Here is a 23,812-nt window from a genome sequence, read left to right as displayed (position 1 = left end):
CATGTCCTTCCATCACATCGAGATAGAGATATCATAACCAGCACAATATTTCTGTTCAGCAATCAGACCTACGTAACTTAGGGGTGGCATACGTGTCCTTCCATCGCATCAAAATAGAGACATCAATAACCAGCACAATATTTCCGTTCACCAATCAGACCTACGTAACATCTGTAAGTAGTGCTCACAATGGCTAATGGTTAATTCTATACCCCAGTAAATGTAAAGTTATGTCAGCCTCACGTCTTCCTAACCTACGTACATCGTTCAGCTACAATATTACCACAACTGTACAAATACCTTGGAATTTACATAAGCAGTAGTCTTTCTTCGTATAAACAGATTAATCATATTACTTGTGATGCAAACTCAGCCCTTGGCTAGATACACAGGAACTTTCCTGGGCTCTACAGCATTTGGGGTTATTAATGCACACTAATAATAACAAACTCGAGTCTGTGTTATCGATGTGGGGTGCTGGATAAGTTACATAAGCCGATGTCACTAAATATGCTCAGAACAGATCAACTTACTTTGCTTCCTCCAACTTGTCCTCTACAGCCAGTCTTGTTTTAATGTAGACAGACCATCTTGTTCTTAATTTACTGCTTTGAAGAATAATTTAATGCAACTCTTTATTCCAGAAGATATTTCTTTGAAATCTCCAGCCCTAAAAAAGGAAGCGATTTCAGAGCTGTCTGTGTGCCATCACATCTTGACCATGCAGTTTCTAGTCCCTCCTCATAAACGAAAGTTCTACTTTACTCATTCCTAACACTCTCGCGGAATGGAACCAACTTCCTCCCTCCATCACCTGCACTGAAGATGTATCGTTGTTATAGACTGCTGTTAGGGAATACATATTGAGAGATTTCAACTAATATATTGTTCCATAAGTATTCTAATTCGTTGTTTGTGCGTGATTTTTATGCTAGTTTATTGCACCCACACCCCCTGGGCCCTGACTGTATTGAAATAAATAAATAAAACTGCACTTTATGAGTCATCCCTTTGCACTCCAATTCTTCATATAAGCAAGTAGTAGGCCTCGAAGGATTCTGAAGGTACACAGATGAGAATCCATAATAAAAAAAAACCTCAGCAGTTCACCAGCGTTGACTGTGTGTGCACACCGTGTTCATTAATAATCGTAATCACTATTGAGGAAATTCAAAATGTACAATCTTCTGCAATGACAACAATTAGGAATGAGTACACCAGACAATACAAACACAGCAATTGCTAAACCACATGCTTCCTCTTGATTTATTCAAATTAGTAGAGGTGTGCGAATAGCAGTTTTTGGAGACGAATCGAATATGATAGTGCTAGAAGTGAATCAAATGTAAAATATCTTTCAAAATAGTTTGCAAACAATGCACAACCTTCTTTCCAACAATTTTCATATCTCGGTATTCACAAAAAATGAAAATATACTATCGGCACACCGCACATTATAATCCATGCTTTCTTAAAAGTGCAAAAAAACCATTAGGAGCAACTAGAAATTTTCCGAAAATCGGGGCCTTCCGAGCATATGTGATCTTGCATTATAGTACAAAGATGATAAAGGTGACATTGTACATCAACTTATTATATGTGCATACCTTCGCAGCCAAAGCAGATGTGCACTGTCTGCAACAATGACAGCGTGAGAAAAAAAACACTATCAAGCTCAAATGGTCATAACAGATGGCGACGCCATTGTATAAAGTATGTTGCAGTGAAAGGCATCCTGATTTAATCGGTTGAGATGACAAAGGTGCTGGATTTCTATAGGCTACCAACAATAGCAACTACGGAATGCCGTGTCTTGACAACATTTTACTGCGAGTGATCGTGTTTAGCTGCAAAGGTATGGTGTTATCAGCAATGCAATGTGCTCTAGTAAGTCACATCCTCTGTGGATGGACAAAAGTTAGATTTTGCTTCAATTTCATGCTTGATTGTGCGCAGTCGACAAAATGAAGTATGAGCAAAATATTTGCATTTTCGGTGGTGGCTATTTAATTTGATGACCTAATCGAATAGTGACTATTCGTTATTGAACAGTGAGTATTCGTTGCGGGGATTTAAGCAAATTGGACAATGTTTGATTCGTTATTCAAAAGTTTAGAGTATCCCCACACCCCTACACGTGCCACATATGTCCATACTTGTTCAAGCCCAATTCATAGTGCGGGGTACATAAGCCGACATAAGATACAGATGGGAACTCTTCCCGCATTCTCGCTACAACGCAAGCAGGCAGCAACACTCGGTTGTGTGGTCCAAGCTTCGCCCATATCCACCGGGTGAACAACCGATAGGCCAAGAAGTGGTATTCTCTGTAAGCAAAAAGTACGCATGATGAAGCCAAATCAACAACATGCTTTGCAGTTCTTACTTGTGGATTTCCCCCGTGACGTTGGTGCCATTTTGTGTCACTTCCCAGAACATCGCTTCTAATACTGCCGGGTTCAAGCAAAGGCTTGAAAAGTGTGCATGTCGAGTTATGTAGTCGTCGCTGGCTTTTTCAGATCTTCGAAATATCTCGGCAGCATATGTACTCCACAGTGTTTTCACTCGCCACACACAGCCCACAGGTACACCAAGTTCATAGCCACGCAACAAGATATTGCTTGAAAGTAAGCGGTGTTAGGGTTTTACCAATGTAACTACGCGTTGTCGTCCCGCCCATTTGTCAACCGCAACGCTGCTGGTATGGTTGGCGCTCATTAGTCAGAGTGCAAACAGCAGTCGGGCAGCTGGTCTGGCCACGCTATATGCTTATTAAGACGCACACGACAGTTCAAGCACAAACGACCCGCTTGGACATAGCTTACTTAACACTCTGTAATACAACAGTACAGCTGCGTGCCATTGCGGCGTAGCACATATTCCTGCAGCCATTACCCACACGGAAGCGTTCGCACGCAAGTCTCCAGAAAACGATGAATTTTGTACAAGACCGCGTCTGCGAAGCGAAGCAAGCAAGCGAAACCGGCCACATTTTCAGCGTCTAAACTTTTGTGCCAATTACAACAGACGTTGCAAAGCACACGGTAAATAGCAACATAGATGCGAAGCTTGAACGCATGTTTCTCGCTCAGTAAAGGCAACGTAGTACAATGATGATGTAAGCTTTCACGTACCAATTCATGTCGTGACCGTCGCGTTGTGCAGGTCCTTGAGGCTCTGGGTCGTCCGGTTCCCGAGTTGTACACCTTCGAGGCATTGCGAGATAAGGGTCGAAGCCCATTTCGCTAGTCATTCGCTCAATGCGAGCACTGAGCGCGGGATCCACCGCCGAGCTCTTTTAGGCGCGCTACTGATGTAACTACGCGCACTATTGCAACAGGCCGCGCACAGACGAGGTTACAAACATCGGTTTGGCGGTCCAGAACAATGAACAGTAGAAATCGCACCAACACAGAGTGACAGCCGCGTGCACTGAGAAGCAGGCGACCGGAAATACCATGTTGCCAACATCACCCCGCATCCGGTAATTTGCGCGAAAAGTTGCAGCGAAAGAAAAAACACAACAGTGAAGCCTGGTGACGTAACGCCGTCGGCGGGGCATCACCATAGGATCCGCCTCCCTCCGTCGGAACGGAAAACGTTGAGGAGGAAACAGGACGATAAATATTCCTATCGTGATGTCTACGCTCCTGCCAGGTCTTTTAACAAAATTATTTCGATTATATGTTCCTGGGGGGTACAAGACTCGTCCGAACGTGCTTTTCAGGCTTCAGAGAAAAGTGGTTCAGGGCCCCTTTAGGACTTTGCACGATAGCGTAGTGCAAACAGGTAGTGAATTGGCGAACAGGTTCAATGATTTCTATCTATCTCTCGGTCAATTGTTAAACGTTGTTGCAGATTTTAACTATACAAATTTTCGCATTGAACAAACATTACTTCTTACGCCGGTTTCCGAGAATGAAGTTGCTCGTCTTTTATTAGATTATGCAAGAGTAAAGCGACTGATGTGTCAGAGAACAAGAAATTTATTTGCAGAAAGGCAGAGAGGCCGGCCTGAGCTATAACTTGCTCTTGCCTGCTACTCTACACTGGGGGAAAGAGACGAGAAGGGAAAGGGCTGATGAATGATGATGATGATATAAGGAAGAGATGCGTATATACAAATTCAGAGCTGTAGCATCTCTAAAGCCGTGCGTCCTGCCCAGTGGCTTGGAGAAAAGCTACAGCGGCACTTGCTATTAGGGCTGCGCTGTTTACATTAGGTCAAGGACCTAAAAGAAACTGGTCTGATAGTGACCTCTTATGGATCTTTGCAATGGAAGAGACCAGTTGCTGGTCGTTCTTGCACGTACGCGGGACACGCGCAAAATATATGATCAAGTGTTTCTGGCACCTTACAGTATTCACAGTTTCGGGTAGTGTCACTGAAACCTATCATATGTCTATAACAGTTGGTGAATGCAGTGCACCATGCTCATTTGGCTTCTTTTGAGCTTGTGAGGTATACGAAATTTCATTTCTTCTTCCCATTTGTGTATTCGCTTGTGTCGTCCATCAGGTTGGGTCCAGTGTTCCAACGTACGGTTGCGTATTACGCAACGAAGTAGAGCGTTTGTGTTTGTTCGTGAGAACGGAATGCGTACTCGAGAAGCATTATCGAAAGTAGTTTTCACTTCAGCGTCTGCCTGTTCGTTTCCTATCACGCCACAGTGTGAAGGTATCCACTTAAAGGTGGCATTGCGGCCATTTCATGTTGCCTGGTCGCGATGCTCTGTATTTTCAATAGCCATGGAATAATATGGGCCCCGTCTGAGGACAGTCAATCGTTTGATGAGCTGGCTTGCAATCGCAGATTATCGTCCATGCATGAGGAGGCTCATCGGAGAGAAATTGAAGTGGCTCCCGGATAGCAACATGTTCTGCGGCAGTTGATGTTGATCCATGGTCTAGCTTAAACCGCCGAGCGATGAACATATGTCGAATGACGAAGGCTGCAGTAGAAGCAGATGGTGTGACAGAGCCATGGGTATACACGTGTACGGTATCTCCGTGGTCTGCAGAAAGGTACAACAGGGTAAGTTGCTTGAGACCAATAGATGGATGAATTTTTAGTAATTCCAGGGATCTGCAATGTAACGAAAAGTTTAGGCAGAACCCACAGGGGTATTCTCGGAATACAGGCGGGAGAAAATCTTGATGGTAGAGCACTCTGATGACACGATAGAGTCCTTGAAAAGCTGGAACCTGGGTTAATGGCAGAAAGCGATGACAGAGGATGATGCCTGTGTCGGGTCAACATGCGAAGATACACGGTCGTCCACTTCCAATTTGAACACGGCTCCGGGCGGCCGGCGAGGCCGGCGCTCCACGGAGCGCCACTCGTGGGCGCCGGGGTAACTAACGCGCCGGCGCACTGGCAGTCACAAGCGTGGCCGCAGCCGCGTCGTCTGCTACAGCGCGCCTGCACTAGTGTGTGCTGGCGGCTGAGGACACGCCAGTGGCTGCCAGTGCGCCGGCGCGTTAGTTACCCCGGCGCCCACGAGCGGCGCTCCGCGGAGCGCCGGCCTCGCCGGCCGCCCGGAGCCGTGTTCAAATTGGAAGTGGACGACCGTGTACATTCGAAAAGGCTCGCAAAGCAAGTATACCCCAATAGGACAAGCACGAGCTTCCGCTATTCCACACGAGCTTCCGCTCCGATAGCGGAGCTTCCACTTCCGCTACCGTGGGAGGCCCAAACATGTGCGCAATGTTTGAGCATGAATGCTCTCCAGCATGCGCACACAGCTAAGTCCCATGCTTGAGAGCCGCCGGCATGCTGTACCTTATATACCCTACGAATATTGCTTGACACAATTGGAGTAATGACGACCCCTAGGGGTCCAATCTTGTTACTGCAACGACGCGAAGCACATGAACAAAACTCTTCAGCTTTGACTTCAATGTGGCGACGTGTCTTGACCAAGATAATTCCCGGTCTATGACTAAGCCAAGGAATCTGTGGTGTGTAACAATAGGTATCGCTACTCCGACTGATGTGTCAGGTATCCAAATACAACCAGGGAAACATGTAATTCACGTTCTGGCGGCTTTTCTAAGAGATATTTTCAACCAAAGTTTATCATTAGGAATTTTTCCGCGTGACATGCAGATCGCCAAAATGACTGCAGTATTTTAGAAAAGGGGACAAAAAGGAAATAAACAACTACAGGCCACTGTCCATATTACCAGTCTTTTCTAAAGGTTTGAAAAATTAATCTTACAGCGCCTGTCATCTTTCGTCATCGGGCGAGGCAACGGCAGCGACAATATTATGCTCATCCCCACTCTGCTTTGTGTGCACTCTTTCTTAATTCTGCCTTGCCGATCGAGTGATCTACAGCGCTGCGCCAGCTGTTGAAACTTACGGCCTACAATCTGCCATACGTGCTTCATGGAAACCTGATCAGCACCTGGATAGCTTCTGTCTGCGCCTGGAGGTCCCTATCTCCCATGGGGACGATAGTCGGTCTAACTGCACTCTAAGAAAAGTTTAGACTTTTTGAATCGTATCTTGCCACACAACAATAAAAGTAATCTGTCTTGTCCGCATTTCCTTTACTTAACGTTGCGAGCCCGGTACTTAAGGCCGATCCACACGACGGAGCAATGCCTCTTTTGGACCGCGGTCCGCGCATCACGTGATAGGACGTCACCTGTTCGTGCAGACCGCCGTTGGCCCGCGCAAGGACGCGGCCCTCGCGGTCCAACAAATCGCCGACGCTTTTCCCGCTTCAGTTTTGGCGGCGGACCGCATGCAAACCGCGGCAATTTTGGCGTAGCCAACGAATGTTGTCCGGCAACAGAGTGTCTTCAGCCAAATTCAATCTAGTTTTCGGCTCAGGAAAAGCCAGTCGTTTCATGTACGCCGTTCCGCCTACACGTGCATGCAGTAGATATATTTTTTAAACACCATGTCCTCTTGGAGTGACCAGGAGGTTTTTTTATTTTGTATTTTGTAGTTCCCGGCTTTGTGGGTCTCGAACGGGAACGATTACAATGATAACGCGAAAAAGCGTTAGTGTAACTGGTTGGTCTGCTCTGCCGTCTGCTATGGCGGTCCGCCGTATGGTTGTGCTCTGCGCCGGAGCAGACCGCGGCGGGCTGTGACGTCGCATCACGTGACCGATCGGCCCGCAGACTTGCTCCGTCGTGTCGATCGGCCTTAACCAGTAAAGGCCGATCCTCTAAACTACTCGTAATTTCAGACAAACCTTTACAAAGTATAGTCAAAACTTTTTTTAAGAATGTAAGCGCTAATACAACCTGATCTTTCCATCCAAACATTAAATTTCATATTAGTAAGAAAGTCATAACTAGAACAACAGCAGAACTGCAGTGAGGAACCTACAATGGTACTCTAAGTGTTATACTGAAATATTCTATGAAGGCCAATTAGTTTGTAACTTTAGAACGAATTGGCATGAATTTCTGTGCCATAGGAGTGTTCCAATCCGTATGCTGCATCATGTAGGGAACAGTAGCCTTACAATGAAAACCAATGCAAAACTTTAAAACTCAGAAAAAGTGCATAAATATAATATGGGTACAGGGAACTCATCTATGCATGTCTACATAAAATACAGGATTTAATCACTGGGCCACATAAAGGATGCATAAAGGTGGGACACACGAAGGAAACATAAAAGCAGTGGCCAAATTTCAACATGGAGGAAACATAAAGGAGGGTAACATAAAGGACGCACAGAGGAAAGACACATAAAGGAAACATAAAAGCAGTGGCCAAATTTTAACATGGAGGAAACATAAAGGACGGTTACATAAGAGATACATAACGGGAGGACATATGAAGGAAACGTAAAAGCAGCGGCCAAATTTCAACATGGAGGAAACATAAAGGGCATTTCCTCATGTGAATTCCGGGAAACATACAGTAAACACAAAGGACATAACCATTTTCATAAGGGAGACAATCTCATGCTCCTCAATGATGTTCCTAAAAAAGCAATCGAGCTCGAATAATATACAGTCTGTATACAGTACATATTGCATAGTCATTCCAGCCCCGTTTGTATTTATCTCAGAAGAACCTAATTTAATAATAATGGCTGGCTTGCAACGGCAGCGGAACTTCGGCCAAAGTGAAACAGGCGTACTGCAAGCATGCTCGCGTAATCAAATAAATACGGCCGTACTCCGCGCACAACGTTCATACTCAGCCAACTCACAATTATAGATTATTCAGCTGTACGCCCAAGCAAGGATTTACGGAGTCCGCGCTGCCATACTTCTACCCCTGCTAATATCGACACAGCAGTGACTCGTACTTGTGGTCAGCGCGAAAGTGACAGGGACAATAGGAAGAGACAAGCAACACGGCGCTGTTTCTTCGGAGTGCTTGTTCGTTGTTTCCGCGTTGCTTTTGCGCTGTTGCTAAAAGTACCATGAATCGTAACCAACTCGCCCACTTTGCTATCTCGCTGCTGCAATCACACGCAGTTTTTAAAAGAAAGGCACTTTTAGCATCGACCACCGGTTCTGCATTGGTTAGTGAGCGAACTTTGGTGTATAATTTGCGTGAGAAGTACAGAAAAGGTTTCATGACAAGGCCGAGGGCTGAAAAAAATAGCGTCGAAAAAGCAACATGTCAAAAAGTGCTTCGAGGACCACGGTTTTGAGGTGGAGCAGTGGCAGCGTCTCCCAATGTTTAAGTTTTTTTTTCAGTTTAGAGTATCAGAAACGTTACAGATATTCAATTTCACTAGATTCTTTCCAACTAGGCGTTCTGAAAGTGAGCGGCAGCAAACTTTCAGAACGCCTAGTCCTGAAACCAAAGAAACCTTACGAGCGTGATATAGACACAGTTGTAACGTACGTATTAGATATTTACGTGTAATGAGGCTATCATGAAACCAATATAACACCGCGAACGGCTACTTAAATGGTAGGTTGTATATTCATATACGCTCGCAGCAAAGCGGCGGATTGGCCGCGGAGGCGTCCGCCTCTTATTGCCTCTTACTGCGCGTCGTGCCACCGCGTCTCCAGGCGCTGCGCAATTGTTATTTGTCGTGAGAGATAATTCGCTGCATGAGGCTTTGATGTACTACCTATGTACTCTTGATGGCGCGTGGCCGTCAATGAGGCCAAGATAGATAGGGAGGGGGAGGCAGGCGCCCGCCCCCCATTTTTGTTTTACTTTGATACGCCAATAGTTAATACATCTTTCAGGTAGATGATCTATCTGTAGCATATGTAAAAAGATAATCACAGGGCGCACTCTATGTTACCTGGATGTGCACTCGAGGGAGTACACAGCCAGGTAACATAGAGTGCACACACAGGTAACATCTTGCTGGTAACACAGGTAACACACATATATATATATATATATATATATATATATATATATATAAATTAAGTAGATTATGTCACAAACTGCAGGCGAAACGGAGCATCTGCAAGAGACGCGCCTGCTATGAGAACCGTCTTAAAGATTCAAACTACATTTGATAGCCTAGCTGGCACAGAGCTTTCATGAAATTCTTGCATATTAGGTTAAAAACTTCACAGTTTTGCATCTGACTTGTACCTGGAGAATAGCAGGTTGAAAAACTATGACATACTTTGTATATTAAGAGAATCCATGGCATGAGGCACTATATATACACCATCCTATTTAATGGCACACTCAATTTTCCGCACTATATAGCCATAATTAGTGCCGGTCGGCATGTCTAGGTTGAAGGGGGCAAGCAGCGCCTCTTCCCTGAATCTGCCAGTGACTAACACACAGTACAGATAGATGTAACTATACTATTTGCAAAAGATATGCTCACTGCGCACATTCTGCTACACACGTGCACTCAAGTGCACATGTAGGTAACATAGAGTGCAGGATATAGATTAATGCTCTATGTTACCTACGTGTGTACTGAAGTGCACACCTAGGTAACATTCCACCGTAAACACAAAGGGCACATCCTACAAGAATTATAATAAGGGTTGTTTTCTTGCGGCAAATGAAAGGATAAGTCAAGATTTAGTACTTACAATGACTCTGCTGAGTTTATCAATGGCAGTCACACAATACTGATCGATCTGCCTGTATTATATATACAGACAGTTGTTATGTGCACTCTATGTCACCTAAATGTGCCCTCAAGTGTACACTCAGGTAACACATACTGCACATTCAGTTAACATCCTGCCGTAAACATAAACGACACATCCTAGAAGCGTAATAAAGGTAACTTCCTCGAGGTATACGTTAGGATGAGTAAACACGTGGTACACACAAAGTTGGCGTCCCGGAGGTCACACAAAGGAAAAGGAATCATAAAGGCCACATAGGGCACGAGAAGCAAACATAAAGGAAACATAAAGGCAATGCCAATTTTCATAGGGGAATGTCCTGCTGGGTATTGGGACCCGCCATATCCTCAGCTTGACCTGCCTTCTCAATTCCCGCTGCCGGCATGACGCCACGCATGCAGCTCCTGCCTTGGAAATATCGAGCCTTCCCCGTGGCCGCACGACGATCTTAATTTCTTCTGCAGGCATGGCGGGCATGCGAGCCGCCCGAATAACTGCGGTCCTAACGTTTTTGTTGAATTTAGGTTTCTGCTGAGTGCTCGGAGTATCGGTGCGAGGATTCGACTCGCCCTGCATTGCTTGCAGGCGTGTTCGGCTCGTGTGCCCACCGTTGTGCAGCCATCCGGGCGAGGGTTGAAATTCCTCGGGCATTATTTCTTCTCCTTCAACATGCAGGCACATTTGGAAAACCTGGGAACCATGCGTCGAAGCGGTGCGGGACCCTCCATGTTCTGAAAGAACGAAACTAATATATTAACATCGCAGGACGAGCTAAACTGTTGGAACTGTTTGAAATAATTATATAACACATCAGTAACTGAGTCGTCATCAGCACGATTGAAATCGTGAACAGTAATTAAATACGACTAGATGCAGGGACGCTAAAGGAAAGGGACACTAGTACAGCTTTGTGTTACGACAAACCATCTACAACTTCGCATTCATACCCGTCATCAGGAAAACACGCACTTACGAACACAAGGTGGAAAACGGCTGCCCCTCGGGTGCTGCAATCAACAATCTGCTTTATATAAAATGAAAGTGAAAAATCGATCAACTCGTTGCACAAAAGGACATCGCGACGAGATACAGATGCACTTGGCCAGTCTATACGAGGACCATTGAAGTCGCCCATTAATATAACATTAGCAAAAGCGTTATGTTCGTTCATAAAATTGCTTAATGTATGAAGGTCTTAGAGGGTGATCCTGGAGGGCGATAGAAACACCAATTAAAAGAGTTTTCTTATGAAGATTAACCTTACACCAAACTGTTTAAAGCTCATCAGGCCCTTCAATCACCGAAAAGTTGAGGTCAGACCGCAGGAATAGTGTCACACCACCGCCTCTTCTTCCACCTTTGCGTTTATTCTAAAGTACAGCAAAACCGGGTGGTGATATATCTGAGTCCCAGATTTCGTCATGTTGCCACGTTTTGGTGACTCCGACTATATGAGGCGAGCAAGTTGTTGTTAAGGACACGAAACCACAAAATTTATTTATTAAACTTCTGGCATTAGTATTCCAAAGCGAAAGGTTATCACAATAATCTCGGCGTAGTCAATGTGAACTAGCTCGTTGAGCAGTTGGGTTATCCTTTGAAGTATTGATCAAGGTTTTGGTACTGTCATCGCTGGTGTATTTCCCATTGTCATTGAAGGCATGATCATAGCGCAAACGGACTGTCTGAATCTCATTCCTGTAAGAAGTGGTAGCTTCCAACAGACTTTTTCTGATGGAATGTACACGAGCCAAGAAATCTTCAGCTATATGAATATCAGTGCCTTTCAGTTTAAATGCATTCTTTAAGTACAACCAATTTCCTGCCGTAATTCAGAAGCTTAATGATGATGGGACGCGGTCGAATGCCGCTTCTTTTGCCTATCCTACGGCACCGTTCGATTTGGGGGCATTCAATTTTTAGTTGTCCTGTAAATGATTGTGAGACCTTGTTAAGGAAAGCTTCGTTAGTTCTTCTGTAGGTTGAGAAACTCCATGCAAAATAAGACTATTTCTGCGTGATCGGTTATCGCGATCGTTCTTTTAAGACACAATTTTTTTACTGTGCCTTTCAAAGAACGGATTTCAACACCGATAGTATTATCGCTGGAAGTACGAAAGGTCTTGCGGAACGTCTCAACGAACACCCACTGAGATGCTGTCGATGTACCTCGCCGACGATCACCGCCACTGGGACGTCAGACTGGCCTACGTGACATTCGCGTATAACTCGCCGCGACATGACAGCCCTATCCCCTATTGAAGATGCCTTTGTCTCGCAAGGTGTTCTTAATATGATCCTGAACCTTCATACGAAAAAGAGCTGCGGCTAAGATGAGGTTCCCAATGATTTTATGCGGCGTTATTGTCTTTGTTGTCGTCGCTACCTAAGCCTCATATTTAAGAAATTACAGCCAACTAGTATAGTCACTTCGTCATGGAACACAGTAATAGTTATTCCGTTACATAAATATAGCGACAAACAATGTTTGTTCAATCACAGGGCCATCTCTCTAACATCCTACTCGTGCAAAATGTTGGAACACATACTACACACACACTAAACAATTTCTCACCCTTAAGGGTGTAAAAAAGGGTGTTCAACAGATTTACATCCCACTGCACATCCTTCCAGCACCCTATTTGGGCGGGAGCACCCTACGAGCAGGCCGCAAAGGGTGCATTTACCGGAAGGGTGTAAACGAGGGTGCCAGAAGGGTGCTATAACTAATGGGTGCTGAAGTGCTCATAAGCGTGTACAGTAGGGAACAAAATTTTGTGGACCATATGATCAGCAAACGAAGCGGATAGCTTTTAGAGGTCGCCCGGTTAGCCGCCGCTGCCTCACCAGTAGCCTTGCCAGCGTAGCGATCGGCTGAGTGGCGGCAGCGTCTGGCCGAGGTGAAGGTCCAGAAGGCATGGTGCGCAAGCTCACTATACTGTCGGCTGTGTACGGCACTTGGGGAGCTGAAAGAGCAGCATTTTGGGCTTTCACCACTTGTGCGGCCTCCAGCCAGCGGTTAATAAAGCTATTGGCTTCGTTTGCGGAATACGTGGCCCACAAATATTTGTCTTCGACTGTACATGTAGTGTAGTATATTTGTTAATGTACGCAGGATACAAAGAAAGATTTAAACTAACAGGACCACGGGAACACAATAAGGCTTTTGTGCAGGACAAATATTTATTTTTCTTGCAAAATACGAGTTTATGTCATTTCTTACCTTCAAGAATGCATTGTAATTATATGTGCATATTGTTCATGCTAACTTATAGCAGCGGCAAATACAAGTGATAAATGTTATTGCAGTGAAAGGTGTAACTTCTGTTTCCAGACATATTTCAGAGATTCACAAAATGTAAAAAAGCCGACATCTCAGTCATAGCTGCACGCGTCATTATTGAGGTTTCACAAATGAGTCCCAAGAACAGTTGTCACTCGAGAACTAGTAGGGTGCAAGTTCTTAACTAAGTTGATAGAAGTGCGATTTACAACTGAAGTTAGATAAAGCAGTTAAGTGTTGCAGTTTGCTGTTATAGTTTTTCACAAGAAATTCCTGTTACTTGTTTAGAACAATGAATGGCGTGTGCTTACAACACTTCGACCATTGTGTTCACGCATGTACAACGGCTCTATTTCAGACTCCGAAAATGAAGTTAGAACGCTGTAATCGTCTGTGGCACTAACAACATACACATGAAAGTGCTCATCGAAACAGACAGTCTCGAGCAATTTAGCCAGAACAAATATCAACTTGTTTACATAAAATAGTTGGCGCACAAGCAAAAATTCTGGCAGACCATCTTCTGGAACACTTTTGACAAGGCAGCATCCTGCACTGTATGCCCTGCCATCAACAGTCACAGATTTGACAACCGTTGCATTCGTGGACACAAGATTATTCACAGTTATGAAATAACTAATACAACAAGGTAGGTGCTCGCATAGCATGCACCTCACGCCTGTATTACGGGCAGTTGTTTTGTCATCACCTGCAGTGAATAAAAAACTCTGCAAAAACTGGTGCCTCATGGCAAGACTGTGAGAAAGATTCTTCCAGTTGCGTATTTTTCGACTAATATCTTTAAAATATTGGTGCTTTGCCTCAAAACGCATTGCCCATAGCAGCCTGAATGGTCCGAATTTCTCTATGTGCGAAGGGTAGTGTATGAGGTAATGCATTTTACATGGAAGTGATACTGACAGAAACAATGCTTTGAAGTCAAGACAAAAGAAATGAATCTTTCTTTGCAAGTAGGCAATATGTGCAACTGGAATTGTATGACTCATTACACTGCCAACAATTTCTCGGACAAGTAGGTAAAGCTCCCAAACTGCATTGTCTGAAGGGACGCTATCCCCAACAAAGAAGGTTAGGTTTCGAAATAGGCAAAATACTTCTGTTGCTGACCCCTTCAAAACAGCTTTTCCTAGAAGATATGGCTTAGAAATGGGCTCTGGTTTGCTGCCAATATCATGAGGATCATAAATCCATTCTGACATGCTTTTGTTCAAATCACCAAGTGAAAATAATCGTTGTTCAATTAATGAAGACATTATATGCCGCAGTGCAAATTGTATGACTCCTTCAAGCAGGCCATGCATTATACCTGGTGGAAGGTGTAGCGTCGGATCAAAGCCGGGGCACAAAAGAACACATGGCTCCTTGACCCCACACAATGACGCAGTCGGCAGCCCTGCACTCAACATACTCAAGTGGTGTTTGTGCCCTTTCGTCGAGCGAAGCACAAGATCACCTTCTAAATACTTGTAGTCAGTTTCGTTCCGCACAGCCATGTTGTGCCTACAAATTCTTCCTTGGCTGAATGTGCTTTTGAAGCCTACAATTCTATGGCTAGACAAATTGTCACCAGTGAAAATGAAAACAGATGCCTTTACCAGGTTTCCGTTCACAGTTATGCCGTGATTTGCTAGTATCCTGACATTTGTGATGAATGGCTCAAGAATCTTACAAAATCCATAGGTGGCAATATGCTTATCTTTGACAAGGAGTAAGAGATGAATACCTGACAGTGCTGACCACAGCTTCACATCAAAATTTAGCACTGAGACGTAGACACCAGTCATTTTACAATTTCCTCTTTTGCTGTCTAGTGGATTGCACACTTCAAACTCATCACTGTACAACTGCAGGCAAAGTTTACTGTTATCACCTGCAAAGTAGTCATGGTTTTCAAATGCACTTCCATCAAATACCGAATGCATCTAACCATCTGCTACAGGAGTAGCTGCTACGCTCATTTGAAAGTTGTAAATGTTCAAGAATGCACTTGAGCACTTCACAGAGAGGAACGTATTCCATGGTGTCACCTCCATGCAACACTACCGTACGGGATTCAACAAGTAGAAAATGTGCTTTCCAATAAGTTGTCCGGCCAGATCTTGCCCGTAGCTGGTCAAGTTGCTGCTTGCAAATCTTTTCTATGTTGATGGCTGGCTCGTCTTGAAGTTGTATCTGCCGATGGTGTGCGATGGTTTCCACGAAGTCAATAACATCATTGGCTAATTTGTGTACAGTGGCTTCAGGTAGCCGCCTTCCTTCCTTCCATCTGAGAAGTAGTGCCGCCAGTTGATAAGCATAGTCACTTGAACTGCTGACAGAGTCATGCTGTTCGGCCTGCACATCTACACACTCTGGATCTTCTGCAGGTACATCAGATGCTGCATTCGTAATTCTTCGTGCCATCCCTAGCCGCAAAATGTCACGGGGGCGCATTCCTTCCACGAATGCAGCATGTTTTCGGTATACGTGCTTCTTGTACGAAAAAAAACTGACGAAATGTTTGCATGCAGCCACTCAAGCCGCACACCCAATTTGTTTCATGGCCATGGTTAGTGCGCAGGTGCCTAAACAGTGTCCTTAAGGAGAATTGGTGAGAGGCACACCGTGGGCAGCGAAATAACCGGAGTCCTGTCATCTGAAAAAAACACAAATGTTTGATTTTAAAAATACTCCTTTATGGCTTCTACACACTATCAATATGACTTGCGAATGTAAACTCCAGTCGATTTTGTGGAATGAATCAGAAATCTTCACAAAGTTCATTATTTCAAGGTATAAATTATTGTTAGTGTAACACAAAGCATAATCGTGGTAACGATCAGCTAAAACAGTGCTGAGAACGACGAGCAAGGTGTGCCTGACTGCCAAGTGCACCTTTATTTTTGTAAAAGCCGCATAGCATGAAAGAACGAAAGTGAACACTTCCTGTAACATTCGCTCAATAAAGATATGCAGATCATGGGTGCGGGTCCTACCAACGGCATTTGCTTACCTTTTATACTTATCAATAGATTATGCTTCAAGTGAACAATTATTCCACCAGGAACATTCCCCTATGTTCTCATTCGTTGCAATGATGGCCGACTTTCCTCATATGCATCTACTAACTGCCGACAAAGTTCGTCACACAAATCTCCAAATGGTGTTGCAAAACGTAACGTTATCGATCTAATATTGAAGCTCACATCATCGTTGTACGCTAGCACATGCACGTAGTTGTGATATTAGTAGAATGATGCGGAATTTACATCTATTTTCACTGTTATGTTGTCTAGCAAAATGATTTTACTCGTATTTGCTCACACACAGGCCGAGCTGACTTTATTTTCAAGTCACACTGTCGAAACTCCTGTGTTCTACCAAACTACCAATGCGAGGCGCAAAACTGACTACAAACATAGAAACCGAAAGGCAAGAACATAAGTGAAGATACCATCGCACTTGTCGTCTGCCTCCCAGTAATGCCGGCATACAATCGCTGTCGCACTCACCTACCACTGTTTTGACCATGCTTCTAGTGGACAAGTACTTTGCAGATCAAAACATTTTAATAAAAACCAAGTGTATCTTGTACTGTAGGCGCCATGCTGAAGAGACAGCGGTGCTGATGAGCACCTAGCTGGCTTTCGGGCTAGGCTAAGCACTACCAATTCAGCCCCAGCACTTTCCGGAGTTTATTGATCGATTATCTATTAGCTATTCATCAGCTATCCAAGACATGGCTACTTTTGGACTAGGCTAATCACTACAGAGTCATCCCCAGCATTTCCTGGAATGTATTATTTGTCGATTATCGATTAGCTATTGATTGGCTATCGCAAGGTATTGGCCACGTTATTAGGCTAGGCTAAGCACTACCAAGTCATCCCCAGCATTTTCCGGAATTTTCCGGATTAGCTATTGATTGGCTATCGATTGGTTATCGATGACTGACTGTGCTTAAGTAGTCCCATCCATGCTTAGCTAGACTTAGCCAGGCTCAGCTTCGCTAGGTCACAGGGGTATGTGCCATTGCGCTTCGACCCTTTCTGCACTACCGCCAGGATCGGGCCACATTTTTGGATTCAGCAGACACATTACGCCTGGCTTAAACAGCTCCTCTATTAAAATGTTCCACGGCGTTTTCTGCGTCACCATTTCATGATGAGACATTCAGGCCGGTTAGCTTTTCATTGCACTAAAAATGGCCACCGTGAAAACCATTGTCAGTCCCTTTCATAAGGGCTTGCAATTGCCTCCGGTATGCGTGCGTCTATTTGTCGTACAAAAATCCCTCACGTGACCTGATCCTATGTGGCTAGGGACAGCATCGTTTAGGGATATTTGAGAAGACGCGATGCTGGCGCCGAGCGACGCCGTGGCGTGTTCGTCCTCGGCCTGATCGTTCTCTGGACCGCGCGTTGTTCAACATTGCTCATGTGATCGTACGTGCGTTGCTTGTGTGTTGGATGTAGGTTCTGTGTTACTTGGCAGAAAGGCGTGAGTAGTGGCGGTGCGGCAGTGCGGCTTTGGCCTCGGTGAGCTCTGGCACTACGGAATCTGCGTTGGGTGACCCGTGCTTTCTTGAGAACCCGACAGTGGTGACAATTGAAATATCCCAGTGGCTTAGCGCCTCGGCAGCGAAGTTCTGCGAACCACGATGTGGCGTCACCGTGTCTGACTTTGCTTAACAGACATCGAGGGATGTGCTGCTCGCTACAAGTCATGTAAATGCAACTGCGTCGACCGCCCACTGTTCAGCGCTGAATGTGTGTTTGGTGTGCTGTGTTTGAAACGAGTGGTGCAGCCGTGCAGCTGAGGTGGCGGAGGAGCAGAGTGGCTTAGGGGCTCCGTTTGCGCGTTCACAGACATGTGCTCCCGTCTTGGTCTCATTAGCGGCTATCGCGGGACTGTGGTGTGCTAGCTCCTTGCCTAGTATGAAGTTTACGACGCTAACACACAGCATGTTCACGTTTTTCCGCGCTATATGTCATTTGCATGATGGCCGAGTTGAAAACGAGACATATGTCTGTGTTCTTTGCATTTGTATGTTGTAAATTACTTTCTATTGTGGAAGTTCTGGGAGTCTTATTACGCAAAGAGTGCAAACGTAAACATAAACACATATGTGTGTCTGAAATTTTGAATTACCCATAATACCCTTTATGACTGATAAGTGGGCTACACGGCCTGTGTGAATCAGCTACCGTATGTTGTGACGCTCTTCCGTGTGGTAGACTGATGCATGGTGCGCATTTATTTCTGTACTGTTGTAAAAACCATTTGTTTATTCACTCAATACAAATGTACGGCTTCTTCGCCGCAGTACAGTATAGTTACGCGGTGAAGCATACTAAAAGTGGGAGGGGGCCGCTATCAGTCTTGATAGCGGCCCCCTTGATAGCTTGTAGTGCCACGACTTGTAGTGTGATATCGGTAGGTTAACTTCACAACTTCAGTTCCCTGACATAAACACCCTAACCCATTTTCTTTCGCCCAAGAAATTTTCTTTACGTTATCCGGGTCCATCATGCCTAGTAGATAAACGCCCTGTTGCACAGCTTTAAGAGACTGGCTACTCATAATGAAGGCACCTCTCTTTGCTAGGATATTGAACCTTACTGTAGTATTTTGCAAAATAATCCGCCGTGATACTTCCCCTAAAATTTTCAGGTGAAAAGCTCTTTATAATTTCTTACCGTAATCTCACAACATGGTAATGGTATGTTCAAACAGCTTGTTGCTGAGATTTTCTCCTTTGAACCTTACAGCTGATGCCTGAAGTCCTTCATAACCTGTACTTCCTCATGATATTGTATAGAATTAGGGTGCTTGTGAAATCCCTGCGGGTAGTCCCGACGGTATCCATGTATACTTTCTCAACTTCTTCACCGCGCAATGTCCCCATGACTGTCATATCGAACGGCCTTTCGTAATTTATGAAGTGCATTTAGTGTACTTTTTCATATTCTGTAGGCTCCAGAATTGCCTGAGTGATGACATGGGTCTGATTCTTTGCTGAATATTCCGTTGAAGGTCTGCCTGTTCTTTGGGTGATTGAAATGTTCCGCAGAGTAAATATCTCATACAGCAATACCGTACGCAAACTAATAGGCATTTCTCCTGTTTATGATGTCTCCTTCTCTATAGGATATTGTTACGGGAAGGAAGAAGCGTGCGTCTATTCACAGATGACTTTTAATGGCTGAGCCAGCAAGCGTAGGGCAGCGATAACACTAAACTTTCCTTCGTCGTCTCCAATGCCACCATCAGCATCCTATTTTTCCCACATTACCGACTGACGCAACGAGCTGTGGAAAGAAGAATGATAGGTGTAACGTTAAGGGATAAGAAAATAGCTGATTGGGTGAGGGAACAAACGCGAGTTAATGATATCTTAGTCGAAATCAAGAAAAAGAAATGGGCATGGGCAGGACCCGTAATGAGGAGGGAAGATAACCGATGGTCATTAAGAGTTACGGAATGGATGCCAAGGAAAGGGAAGCGTAGCAGAGGGCGGCAGAAAATTAGGTGGGCGGATGAGATTAAGAAGTTTGCAGGGACAACATGGCCACAATTAGTACATGACCGGGGCAGTTGGAGAAGGATGGGAGAGGCCTTTGCCCTGCAGTAGGCGTAACGAGGCTGATGATGATGACCGACTGCGACATCACCCCCGTCGGAAAAAGCACCTAATTTGTGCGGCTAATCGCTCTGAGGAAGGTACGGTTTGAGACGGCTGACGTGGATGATGTCAGAGAGAGGTGAAGGCACCGTGGCATCCAGCGGAGACACTTCATATGTGACAGGGGTCACCTGGCGAAGGATGCGGTAAGGGCCATATTATCGCGAGAGGACTTGCTCCGAAAGACCAACACGTCGAGTTGGATACCAAGCTAGCGTAAGAGCACCTGGTTCGTAGTCCGCGTCGTGATGGTGCCGGTCGTAACGGCACTTCTGGCGTGTCTGTGAAGCAGAAAGACGAATTCGGGCAATCTGGCGTGCTTGGGCCGCTGTGGCTATAACATCCCGAGTGTGCTCTGTTGGCGAGTCGAGTGTGGTAGAAAGGAGAGTCTCGAAAGGCAAAGTCGGCTCACCGCCGAAGATGAGATAGAAGGGTGAATAGCTAACTGTGTCGTAGCGCGAGGAATTGTAGGCAAACGTGACAAATGGTAGAGCAATGTCCCAGTCGCGATGATCGAAGGAAACATGCATTGCTAGCATGCCAGTTAGTGTGGGGTTCAGGCGTTCGGTAAGACCGTTAGTTTGGGGAGAGTAAGCGGTAGTAAGTTTGAGTTTAGTAGCACATGATCGAAGTAGGTCTTCTATGACTTTGGCAAGAAAGTATTTCCCGCGATCGGTGAGAAGATGACGAGGTGCACTGTGGTGTAAGATAACGTCGTGAAGCAAGAAATCAGCGACGTCTGTAGCGCAGCTTGTCGTTGGGCTCTAGTAATGGCATAGCGAGTTGTATAGTCCGTAGCGACGGCAATCCACCTATTTCCGTCATTTTATATAGGGAATGGTCCGAGAAGAGCAACGCCAACGCGAAAAAAAGGGACGGTCGGTATATCGAAAAGCTGCAGCAGACCGGCAGGCGGCACAGCCGGTATTTTCCGGCGTTGACACGGCTCACACGCGGCAACATAGCGCAGGACGGAGCGGTTGAGACGGGGCCAGAAAAACCGTCGCCGAATTCGGTCATAGGTCCGCGTGACGCCAAGGTGTCCACCGGGTGGGAACGTCGTGCAGTTGCTGCAGTACAATCTGTCGAAGATGAGACGGTATGACGGTTAGGAGCTCGGGCCCATCAGGGTGCATGTTGCCGCGATACAGGATGCCATTTTGTAGCACGAACATGTGAAGGGATGGGTCAGACGGATCAGAGAGCAGGCGTTCGATAATGGGCCGTAACGATTCATCGCGTCGTTGTTCAGCGCCAATGTCTTGCAAGGCAGAGAGCGAAAGAACGAAAATCGGTGCGACATCCACTAAACCATCAGGTACATCCACGGTATGACGAGACAGGCAGTTGGCGTCCTGATGTAGACGACCCGACTTCTAGACCACAGTGCAATCGGTTCCTGCAGTCGTAGGGCCGAGCGACCGATGCGTCTGGTGGGATCCTTGAGGGGCGAACGCCAACAAAGAGCGTGGTGATCGGTTGTAACTGCAAATGGTCGACCACATATGTAAGGTCGGAACTTGCCCACCGCCCAAATGAGGGCGAGACACTCACGCTCAGTAATCGAGTAATTGCGCTCGGCGGGAGAGAGGAGGCGGCTGGCGTAGGTGATAACGCGGTTATGCCCACATTGGCATTGAGCTAAAACTGCGCCGATGCCGTAGCCACTGGTGTCAGTGCGGATTTCTGTCGGAGTGGAGGCGTCAAAATAGGCGAGAACAGGAGGTGTGGTGAAGAGCGTGATGAGCTGCGAGAAAGCAGACGCTTCTTCAGAGCCCCAACAGAAAGGAACGTCTTTCTTCAGGAGGTCAGTCAGGGGACGAGCAACATGGGCGAAATTTTCCACAAAGCTGCGGAAGTAAGAGTAAAGGCCAATAGAGCTGCGAACATTTTTGCACAAGTTGGTACGGTGAAATTCTGCACAGCAAGAACTTTAGCGGGGTAGGGCCGAATGCCTGACGAATCGACGAGATGTCCGAGCATGGTTATTTGGCGGTGACCGAAGTGGTACTTGGACGAGTTGAGCTACAAGCCAGCGGTGCGAAAAACAGAAAGAACAGATAAAAGTCTTTCAAAATGAGTCGCAAATGTGGAAGACAATACGATGACGTCATCCAAGTAGCACAAACAGATGGACCATTTCAAACCAAGCTAGAGCATGTCTATCATCTGTTCAAAGGTCGCCGGTGCATAGGACAAGCCAAAAGGCATTACCCGGAACTGATATAGGGCGTCTGGTGTGACGAATGCGGTCTTTTCACGGTCCATTTCACCCACGGCAATTTGCCAATATCCAAAGCGCAGGTCCATAGATGAAAAATAAGTGGCGCAGTGGAGACATCCAGAGCATCGTTAATGCGGGGAAGTGGATATACATCTTTCTTATTGATTGTGTTTAGATGGCGATAGTCAACGCAGAATCCCCAACTGTTATTCTTCTTTTTGACGAGAACAACAGGGGAAGCCCTCGGGCTGGAAGACAGTTCAATAATCCCTTTGGCGAGCATTTTGTAAACCTCGCCCTGGATAACTTGTCGCGCAGAGGGCGACACCCGGTATGGGCGTCGGCGAACAGGCGCGGCATCGCCGGTATTTATACGATGCTTCACGACCGTGGCTTGAAACAAAGGGCGATCGTTCAGGTCGAAAATGTCGGAGTAGGACTCGAGGAGGCCACGGAGCTCTGCGTCTTGTTGGGGTGGGACGTTCGGTGCAATCATCTTTGTAAAGTCGTCGGTGGGGGCAGGTGCAAAAGGTGCAGAATGGGCATTGGTCGAAAACGGCGCAACAGATAGAACGCAAATGTGGCACTCGTGCGACGGTGACAACGTGGCAAGAGACATGCCTCGAGGAAGTTCTTGTGGGCACTGTCCTAAATTTAGGATGGGACGACATGTGTGATTGTCCGCAACAGAAACAATGGTGTGTGGCAAGGAGATATTGTGAGAAAGCAGGACTGAAGTCGCGGGAGTAAGGATATGGTCTCCGTCAGGCACAGGAAGGAAGACTAAAAGAGGGATGCAGGTTGCTGCTAGAGATGGCAGGCGAATAAAATCCGCGGAACAAAGCTGAGTTGGAGCTTGAGCAGGAAGGTCAACGGGAACAGGTAGGGGTAGGTCAACTTGTACAACACCGGCTGAACAGTCAATCAGAGCAGAATGGGCGGCCAAAAATTAGAGTCCGAGGATCACATTGTGAGGGGAACGTCTGAGCACACTAAACAAAACGGACGTGTGGTGACCGGCCACATTGACACGAGCAGTACACATTCCAAGCGCAGCCGGTGTTCCACCGTCGGCGACCTGGAGCAGTCGAGTCGGAGCAGAACTACTTTCTTCAAGCGCGTTCGAAGCTCCGCACTCATAATAGAAATTTTGGGCTCCAGTGTCGAGTGCTGTAACGGACAAACTATCCACGTCCACGTCCAGAAGGTTCCGATCAGTAGTCAGGGTCAGCAGAGCAATTTCAGGCCAGGGTTCAAGAGCAGTGTCACCTCCAGGAACTGCCCCAGCTAATTTCCCGTCGGAGAGCGGCGACGGTAAGCTGGGGATGGAGAGCGACGCAGCTGGGGCGAAATGGGAGCGGCGAGTATGTGGTGATGGCGAGCGGCTAGTCGCGAGAGCTCGAGCGTTGTCAGGTGCATCTTCAACGTCAGTGGAGAGTGATGGCGGGCGAGGATTCACTGGGGAGCGGCGGTAGGCGGGAAAGCTTGGTCGAGAGTGGGCTGGCCAGGAACATCGACAGTGGCGAGAGATGTGGCCCACATGTCCACAGAAAAGCAGATGGGTCTA

General features: G+C 46.1%; 1 protein-coding gene across 1 annotated transcript in view; it reads right to left on the bottom strand.

Annotated features, from left to right (window-relative positions):
- The window catches only part of LOC142570213 (uncharacterized), a 35,966-nt gene extending 20,206 nt beyond the window's left edge, over positions 1-15,760 (bottom strand). The window contains 2 exon segments of the mRNA XM_075678918.1: positions 14,574-15,294; positions 15,296-15,760. Of these exon segments, the coding sequence (XP_075535033.1) occupies positions 14,574-15,294; positions 15,296-15,760 (1,186 nt within the window).
- Positions 15,761-23,812: the final 8,052 nt, after the last annotated feature.

This window comes from Dermacentor variabilis, chromosome 1 (assembly GCF_050947875.1).
Source record: "Dermacentor variabilis isolate Ectoservices chromosome 1, ASM5094787v1, whole genome shotgun sequence".
Classification (NCBI taxonomy): Eukaryota; Metazoa; Arthropoda; class Arachnida; order Ixodida; family Ixodidae; genus Dermacentor; species Dermacentor variabilis.
The sequence above is the reverse complement of the archived record's forward strand: the minus strand, read 5'-3'. Positions and strand labels throughout refer to the sequence as shown.